The sequence below is a fragment of the Vipera ursinii genome (genome assembly GCF_947247035.1).
Source record: "Vipera ursinii genome assembly, chromosome: 17".
NCBI classification, from domain to species: Eukaryota; Metazoa; Chordata; class Lepidosauria; order Squamata; family Viperidae; genus Vipera; species Vipera ursinii.
Genome location: NC_139530.1, coordinates 2,312,232 through 2,321,561, shown reverse-complemented (window position 1 = coordinate 2,321,561; position 9,330 = coordinate 2,312,232). Strand labels below are relative to the sequence as shown.

General features: G+C 45.2%; 1 protein-coding gene across 1 annotated transcript in view; it reads right to left on the bottom strand.

The window, feature by feature from the left end:
* The window catches only part of GABRD (gamma-aminobutyric acid type A receptor subunit delta), a gene marked incomplete at its 5' end in the record, with an annotated part of 5,451 nt that extends 5,290 nt beyond the window's left edge, over positions 1-161 (bottom strand). Inside the window, one exon of the mRNA XM_083375639.1 lies at positions 94-161. Within this exon, the coding sequence (XP_083231765.1) occupies positions 94-161 (68 nt within the window). The remainder of the gene's footprint in view (positions 1-93) is intronic.
* Positions 162-9,330: the final 9,169 nt, after the last annotated feature.

The window sequence follows — 9,330 nt, the reverse complement described above, 5'->3', positions numbered from 1 at the left end:
GGCGGCAGCGCCCCAGGCAGGCGCGGAGAAAGTGGCCGGGCGCAGCGAGCGTGTAGCCCGGGAGGCTCCGCTCGCTCGCTCGCTCGCTCTTACCTGGTCCAGGTGTGCTGCTGGACGCAGAGCAGCAGCAAGGAGGGGAAAACCCAGGTGAGCGACTCCATCTCTGGCCGAGAGGCAGGGGCCTCGACCGAAGGGGCGAGAAACGGGTGCAGGGCAAGGGAGTTTTCTCCAGAGTCCCTTCGGGCGCGGGGCGATTGTAGAACCAGCTCCCGAGGGCAACGCGGTCCTGCGTTGGTCGGTCCTGCTCCGCACGGTGGAAAGGGAGAGGAGGGTGGGGAGAAATAGTGTGTGTTTGGGGTGGGGGAAAGAAGTTGGAGGCTCCGTTGCCTCTCCGAGCGACGTGGCACCGCAGCGACCAGGGGCGCGATGGAGTAGGGAAGGCAGAAGGAGAGAGGATCCCGGCGCTACCCTGGGTGGCCGCCTGCCCAGGGCGCTCTGGGCAGCGCCAAGTAAAATTCGAGGGCAAGCGTTCTCTTTCACCTAGCTCTCCATCCTTCCCTCGCTGGTACCTCCACTAGAAAAATGAGACGACGGCTGCCACTTTAAATTTTGGGGAAAAAAAAAAGAACCCAAGCACAGAACTGCACAAAGCTGCTGGCCGAAAATAAACCCCTTCGGAAATTACAGATTTTGAGTGTTACCAAAGCAGCGCAACAGAGCTGGAGGAGGAGGAAGAGGTGGTGGAGGAGGAGGAAGCACGTTTACACGTGTTCCCTGGGAGTCTAGATTTAGAAAGGGAGATGGAGAGACAGAGGGAAGGAGAGAGAGGAGAAGAGAAGAAAAGGGGAAGAGGATGGAAAGGCTACGAAAGCAGGCAGGCGGTCGAAGTGCATACGAAGGGAGGAAGGTCAGCCTATGGAGATGAATCGTGGAGAAGAGGAGAGAGGAGAAAGAAGGGCGGCAGCATTTCTGGAACAGACAGAGAAATCAAAAGACAAGTGCAGGGCTGAGGATGAGCAGAGAAAGCTCATTGCCCCCCCCCCCGGGGGGGTTCCTTTGTTTCAGCCAGATAAACCGGAGTCACACCTCATAAGTCATTTTTCGGCCCTGGAGTCAAATCTATTTCAGTTCATTGTCTTCTAAATCTTTAAGAAGCCATCGGGATAGCTGGCCGGTTGCTTTTAGGACCAACAGTTGCAGGATAAAACCTGCCCCTTCTGAATGCATGTAGGATTAAGCCAGTGCCTGAAAATTTCACTTCTTCCTTTATCAGACAACTTCCCTTTCAAAGTTGTTCGGGGGTCCCCTTGAAAATACCTTCCTTGTGGCCAGCCTGCCTGACCAAACGGTTTCAAAGGGCCTTTTAAATTAAAGGTACCGATAAATGGGAAGCAGAATTCTGCAAAGCCAAGCAGAATCTTGGGCCATTAATCTTTTCAGAACATAAAAATAGTGTCTAGTGCTGAGTTTGAAAGCATGACCCCCATGCCCTCTCCCTTCAAAAGACCGAAGTGGCACAGTGGAGGTCACCTGGAGGGCTTGGTGTCACAGCTTTAGAGAAAAAATTGACAGGAAGACCTAGGATATGATAAATGCCGGGTTCTCTTCTTCAAGTGCCCTTTGGAGAGCCACACGTGAGTCAGCCCTATCAGAAATGCCCAAGGGCAGTTGACGAGGTGTAGGATTAATGGCAAGCGAGGTAGAACTCAAGAACCAACTTTCAGGGTTATTAAGGCAATGGAATAGCTCGCCTCCCAGAGTGGTGAGTGCTCCATCACTGGAGATTTTCAAAAACAGACTGGACAACTACTTGACTGGGGTGCTATGAAGCTCCTGCCTTGAGCAGGAGGTTGGAAGGCCTTGTGATGCTGTGTTCACAAACCCTGCTGAGGCAGCTTTTGGGACGGGTGTGTTGAGCTCTCCAGGGTCCTGAAACGGCCCCAGCCTAGACGTTGTCTGTTCTGTGGCTGGCCTTGCACGACACATTTAGCATGGCTACTGAATGAATCCATTTTCTGGGTTCAAAGAACACATTAAACTCCAGACAAAGCAAATGGGCTGGCTTCACACAAAATACTAAGCAGCCACCGCCTCCTCCTCTTCCTCCTCCTCCTCCTCCTCCCCTCTCTCCAAAATCAGCAATTAGTTGGGTTTCCAACTAAATTGTACAAGTCCAGTGTTAGCTTTCTTGAAGTCTTCAGGATGACCTGAAGAAGGATGGGGACGGCCAGCGCTGGGAGGTTATATGGATACATGCCTGCCATTTCTCTGGGGACAAGGCAGTGATGGTTTGCCACTGTGCTCATTTAGGATATTTTCCAGATTTGCAGAGCAGTTGGCAATTCCAGAATTTCTGGTGGTTTCTTATCCAACTATTAACCACATCTGGCCCAGATTAGCTTTTTTCTTCTTTCAAATCAGCCACGGTTGAAGATGGGCTGACACTTAGCTGGGCAACATGCAATTTAGTTCCTAATTATAGGCCAAGACTGGCAAAATTACATTTCATTGCAGGAAATATTCTTTCTTCATCTGAGAAGATGTTGAGATTTCTGAGACATATTTCAGAGGGTTTTGCCTCTCTTTTTTTTTAAATTTAAACGTAAAGGTGAACCACTTTTAGCCTTTGCTAATGGATACTTTTCCAAGGGTCTTCCTCTCGATAGCCTAATAGCCAATCCAATGAGGCAATCAATGAAATACCGCCTTCTGCCCACTCCATGTAGATCATCAATAATTACTGTTCTTCTTTTTTATGGACACCCAAATGGTGACTGTCGTGTGGCTGTGTCTCCAAATGTCTGTGAACGTTGAATACCCGTGCCTATTTTTAAACTGAAGGGATCAACAGCACTTCCTCTCCCGGCCAGAGGAATTAGATCCTTTTGAGGAAAGGAAATTGCCTCCAATTTTACATGTAGGATCCTCGAAGAATATTTCTGTGAACTTGTCTTTTTAATCACGATCAGGAATGTCAAGAGGAACAGAGATAAAATTAGGACGTCGAGGGTGGGACAAGAATACAAATACTTGATAGATACTTGAGGCTCATACAAAGTACCTTGGCTATTTTTAAGACCACTCATAAAACTGTAGAAATTAAGAACAAAGTCAAAATGTGGAATTGTGGGTCAAAGTGATTGTTGAAGGCAATGCTAATGCCTCCTTAAGTAACACCAGCTGCCTGCAATTAGTGCAGGTTCGAGTCCCACCAGGCTCAAGGTTGACTCAGCCTTCCATCCTTCCGAGGTAGGTAAAATGAGGACCCAGATTGTTGGGGGCAATTAAGCTGACTTTGTAATAATGCCGCTTGGGAGAAAGCCCTAATAAGCAGGCATATACATAGAATGAAGGCTACTACTGCTAAGCTTGTAAGCCGCCCTGAGTCTTCGGAGAAGGGCGGGATATAAATGGAATTAAAATAAAATAAATAAAATTGTGTGAATATAGTGTCTAATTATGGCAAAGCCATGGCTGTGCTTTCTAGTTATAACAAGAATTCCAGGACCTGATGAATGCATATTCATGCTTAGGCGAGTTCTCACCTTGCATTAAGCCATTATTTGCTTAATGGCCTTCTGAATACATCATAATTGGGCATGTTCACCCAAAGCATGCTAACCACTTTATAGCTTAGTGTGTGCAATTTTGCCAATTGTAAGCCTTCTGCTTTGTAATGCAGGTTTGTTGCTAAGCAAGATAGTTGATAAGTGAGTTTGGTCCCACTTTGCGACCTTTCTTGTTACAGTTAAGTGATCACTGAAGTTAAGTTAGTAACACTGTTGTTAAGTGAACGTGGATTCCCCATTGACTTTGCTCGTCAGAAAGATCGCAAAAACTGATCCCACGATCCCGGGAGGCATTGCAAGCATCCTAAATATGAACCAGTTGATCAGCATCCGAATGTTGATTACCATGAGTGTGAGGATGCTGCAACAGTCATTAAGTGCACCAAAGGGGCATAAATCACTTCTTTTAATACGTCACTTTGAACGGTCTCTAAATGAACTGTTGTAAGTTGAGGACTATGTTGTTTATAGCTGAGTCAGTTGAGCAAACTGAGGCAATAATGGTTTAGTCAGTGAGCCCCAGTCGCATCATAGCTTAGCACAGGGCCGAAGGGACTCTGACTTTATACCTAGCGCATCCACAAATAAATGAACCTTGGGACACTCTACCTGCCTTGTTAAAAAAATCCAACTCTTGCAAAGATGTTGCAACATTCCTTCCCCCATTCCAAGAAAGCAGGCAGCAGGTAACCGTATTCCATATTTGCAAGGGCATTGAATAGTATCCACCTCCCTCACAAGGTTGCTGTGTGGATGCAAGTGACTTTTTTCCCCTAAGGAGCACCAAAGGCCAAGCATAGTAGAATTGAAAGGAATAAAAAAGTGGACCACAGTCTTCTGAGTTTGTGATGGTCCTGTATATAGCTGTATATATGGTACCACTGTTTACAGATATATGTTCTCTCTTTCAGTGTTTCCAAGGTGACAACTACTCAAATAAGCTAAAAATTTATCCCTGGCAGAAAAGAAGGGGGCGTAATAAAGATCTAACTAGTATTTTTTTTGTTCCTTCAGGGTGAGTTGTCTTCAACAGGAGGTTAACCTCTTTTGCCCTGAATCAGAACAGGCATGCGGTCATGACATTCCTTGCGAAAACTTGAGAACTGAAATGAAAGAGAGGGGAGCAGAGCAGGTCCTTAAAATAAAACCACAATAAAGCTTGATTAACACTTTTTCAGGCAATTCTACTAAGGTGTTACAAAGTGATCTACAAATTCCCACTCACAGATCCCAGATTTAAAATACATTGTGAAACACGCAATGTGTGTGTGGGGGGAAAAGAAAAGATATCATTTGTAGATGACCCACCCTCGTATCCATTTTTCCTCCTTTCTCTCCACCAGGACGTGATTTGTTTTGGCCTTGTGTGGATTAAGCCAGTTTGTTGAGTCGTGATTATCGTATAAGCCAGAATTGGCTGAGCCCACCTCACTTAAGCCGAAAGCCAACAAAGCACAGTCTGGTGTAGCACATTGAGCAAACCCAGTCGATTGTGGCTAAGGTGGGAAATCAGATTTCACCATACCATTGGCACATTGTCGGTTTTTAAACCGTGGTTTATGGCTTTGTGTCCTATGCAATTCCAGCCAGCAGTGTTTTACTCAATCATTTACCTAACCATGGTTTAGCAGGATAGGCAGACCCAATCTGACAGAAGCAGCTCTCCTTAGATCTCAGGACTGGGTCTCTCCTAGCACTGCTTAGAAGCCTGTAAGTGGAATCCTTGTTCTTTTCCCGGCTAGGCCTTTACATAACATTTCTTTTATGCAATGCTTACCTCCTCCTCCTCCACAAAGCAGAAAGCCATCCTTTATAACGTTCCAATTATTTCAGTTATTCCCACCCCACACCCACCTCCCAATAATTCTTTTAATAGCTGCTTTGCTCTCAGCGCTCCTGGGAAAACTGTGATACTTCTAGCAAGAGGTCTGTAGGCTTTTGCAGAGTTCCCCATCTTTTTTTTATTTTTGAAAGTTGCCTGCCCTGTTTTTCCCCCACATTTCCCAAAGTCTGTTTTCTCTTCCAAGCCCCCCCCCACACACACCCCCTTCTTTCCACAGCTGGTTGCAAAATGTGTGAACCGGCTGGTAAGCACAATGAACGCAGCAGAAGAAAAGCAAAATTAAATTGAATACCAGGTCAGTTGCGTAGGTGCAGGAGCATTCACAAGGACACGCTTGCCTTTTGAGAATCTTTGTGTGCTTGGGAAAATGTTACTATTACACGTTGCAAAAGATATTTTATTTGAGGGTTAATTGAATCAAATTTCCTTCTCCAAAATGGCAAGGCCGAACCAGTGTATTCCGCCACTGTCTTCTTATTTGGGTTTTAAAATTATTTAACTAATGTATTCTTATTTTATTGCCCTGTACACCGCCCTGAGTCCTTCAGGAGAAGGGCGGTATATAAATCAAATAAATAAATAAAATAAATAAATTAAAAGCATTTAAAACAGAATAGTTTCTTCTGGAAGGAAGTGAAACAGTAAGCAGTGAAGAATATGCCAGGCTGATCTTCTCCTTGCCATGGAGTTCTCCAGGGAAGGAAGGTGACCTCTTCCAGGTGGTACATGTAGATTTAATCTCAAGAAGTAATGTTAAAAGTCTTCAGATCCTCTGAATTATTCCTCTTTTAGGAAGATTGTACCAAAACCCTCTTTGCTCTGTGTCAGTTAAGACTAAAACTGCAATTTTTAGAATAATCAACTGTTGTCATCAAGCTGAGCTATAAAATATACTTATACTTAATACAGTAAATCTCAAGAGAGGTCAAACAATCTTAGCATTAATATATTAACGTAGCATCAATGTAATAACATTGCATTATTAGGTTCATATACCATTCGTGTAATAACATCTTAGAAGGTAAATAAAATGATGGCCGCGTTGGAAGGAGCCCTTTCTTTACCTGGAGCAGGTGGTCTTTCAGAAGTGATCCTACAGGAAAGGAACGAAATAACTTATTCAGTTCAGTAGAACGGCAGGGAAAATGTTTTTGCCCCGTGCTTGTGTGGGCGGAGGTATAGGGAGTGTGAAATCCAACTTAAAACCAGCACAAAAGAGCTGTCGTTCAAATGAAACACAAGAATTAATTTTTAGAGGAGCTGCCAACTCTAAAAATAATAAAAAGGGGGGTTAGAGGGAGCCAAAAGGAACAGCTTAGAGAATTAGAGCAACTGGAGTCCTCTGAATAAGAATTTATCTGAATGTTTCGAATCGGGTTTGGTTTTTATTTTTTTGTAATTGGCAGGCAGTTCCTTGCCAGCCGCTTGGCAGACTAATTAAAAATGTCTTCATACTGTTGAGAAAAATTACTGGTGACCAGGTTATTTGCTTATTCCTGCCATACTGTACAGATTTCATTCTTCTTAAAATATTCCAGCTTGAGCAAAATTCAAATCACGTCGCTGTCAGTCAAAGCTCTGAAGGCCTAGAATTAGTGAGAACTAAGCAGTCACTTTGTGCTAACGCGCAAGAGAAAATGAAAGAAAACTGGTGCCTTCTATTGGCTTTGGACTACCACTCCCATACTCCTTTGCCACTGGTCCCACTGGCTGATGCTGATGGGAGTGGAGGTCCAAAACATCTATGCAATACAGGTAGTCTTTGAGTCCAAAATTTCTACTGCTCCCTCCCCTAGTCTTTGATGGTGGGATGCCAGCGAGGCGCCAAGCTGAAAAAAGTGATTTAATGGCCATTTTTATATATATACTTACAACCATTGTAGCGTCCCTCATGTGATCAACTGATTCCTATTTATTATTATTATTATATATTTTTATTATTATTATTATTTATTATTATAATATATTATTATTATTATATATTATATATTTATGATGGACAAGCTAGATTGGAAGCCAACCCAAGAGAGAAGCAACCTGGAATTAAGGAGAAACTTCCTAACAGTGGAACAGCTTGCCACCAGAAATCGTGGGCGCTCCCGCACTGGAGGTTTTTAAGCAGAGATTAGACCACGGGTGTCAAACTCGCCACGTCACGTGACGTGTCACGATGTATTGCGACTTTTTTTTTGCATTGCCCCAGCTGGGGTGGGCCCGGCCTCCGTACGATGCAACTGGCCCACGGGCAGGCACTTGGACACTGTCATTAGACAGTGACTTGTCTGAGATGTCCTAGGTCAGGGGTCGGCAACCTTGGCTCTTTTATGACTTGCGGACTTCAACTCCCAGAATTCCCGAGCCAGCATAGCTGGCTCGGGAATTCTGGGAGTTGAAGTCCGCAAGTCATAAAAGAGCCAAGGTTGCCGACCCCTGGCCTAGGTTGTGCTGCTCGAGCATGGGGCAGGACTAGAAGACCTCCATGGTCCCTTCCAGCTCTATGTTCTGTTTTACCAGTAGGGAAGCCCAGTTCACTTAGCAACCGCAGCGATTCGCTTAAGAACCGTGGCGAGAACGGTCGTAAAAATGCGGCAAGCCTCACTTTGCAGCTGCCTTGCTTAGCAACGGAAAAGCTGGGGGGGGGTCAATTTGTGGTCGTTATTCAAGGACTACCGGTACAGTAGGGTGAACCTCGGTAGGGGCGGTATCAAGACGGGTGGAAGTTTTACGTGGGGTGTATTCCGTTTGTTCCCACTGCACTTTTGCTTCGCTTGCAGGATTTGGACACGAGCCGGCAAAGAAAGCGGCGCGGCTCCTTTAAGAGTTACCTGGCCGAGGGGGGGGGAGAACCGGAGCGGCCGCCGCTTCTCCTGAGCCTCCCCCGAGAGACAAAACGCGGAATGTACCACTCCTCCCCAGAAGAGGGGGAGCCGAAACTCTTCCCCTGCCCCGGGATGCCCGAGCCGCGCGAGCCAAACGCTTTCTGCTCCGCGGACTTCGGCGTCGGCGACTTTCTCCTCCTCCTCCTCCCGAGAAAGCTGGAGCCCTTTCCCCCACACACACACCCCCTCCGCTTGCCCCTCCAGTTGGTTGTCTCCGTTGCCTTGGGAGCTTTCCCAAACGGACGGCTTGGCTGCTGGTTAAAAAAAAAAGAAAGGAAAAAAGTTGCGTGGCGAGTTTGCTCGGAGGCTTCGCGAGTTGGTACCGTAAGCGGACGGGAGTGGAGTGGAGTGGGGAGGGGTCCCGATCTTCCCGCAGCTTGCATTGGCCCCGTAATTAGTACTATTCCTTAAGTAGAAGCCCTTGGGTTGGCAATGATGTCCCTGACGTTGAACTGATGCCTTGAAAATCTACCTGGCTAAAAAAAAAAAAAAGAAGCAGTAAAACAGAACTTGGCTACTGGATTTGCACAACCTGGTTAGTGAATTTACTTAGGTTTTATAAATGAATCCAATGTGCAATAACACACACACACACACACACAAAGTGGGACTGATTTATTTATTTATTTATTTATTTATTTGATTTATATACCGCCCTTCTCCCGAAGGACTCAGGGCGGTGTACAGGGCAACAAAACTAAGAATACAGGATACAAGATTTAAAGTTAAATGATTGTGCCCAATGTAGTAGGTTAGTTAAAATAATGTTAAAACCCAAACCCATCAGGCCAGGCCGGCTTGTTCGAATAGATAAGTTTTTAGATCAGATCATCAGATTTAGCCAGTTGGTTGGTTGATTGATTTGATTTCTACAGGCACCCATCCTAGCAAACAGTTCTGCGTAGCACCCAATTCAACACGTGCTGTATATTACAATTAAAATCTTAAAAACATTTTAAAACAATAAAAACAGCAAAAAGCATTAAAACAATGAACGGTGCCGTAACGTCTAATAATAATAATAATAATAATAATAATA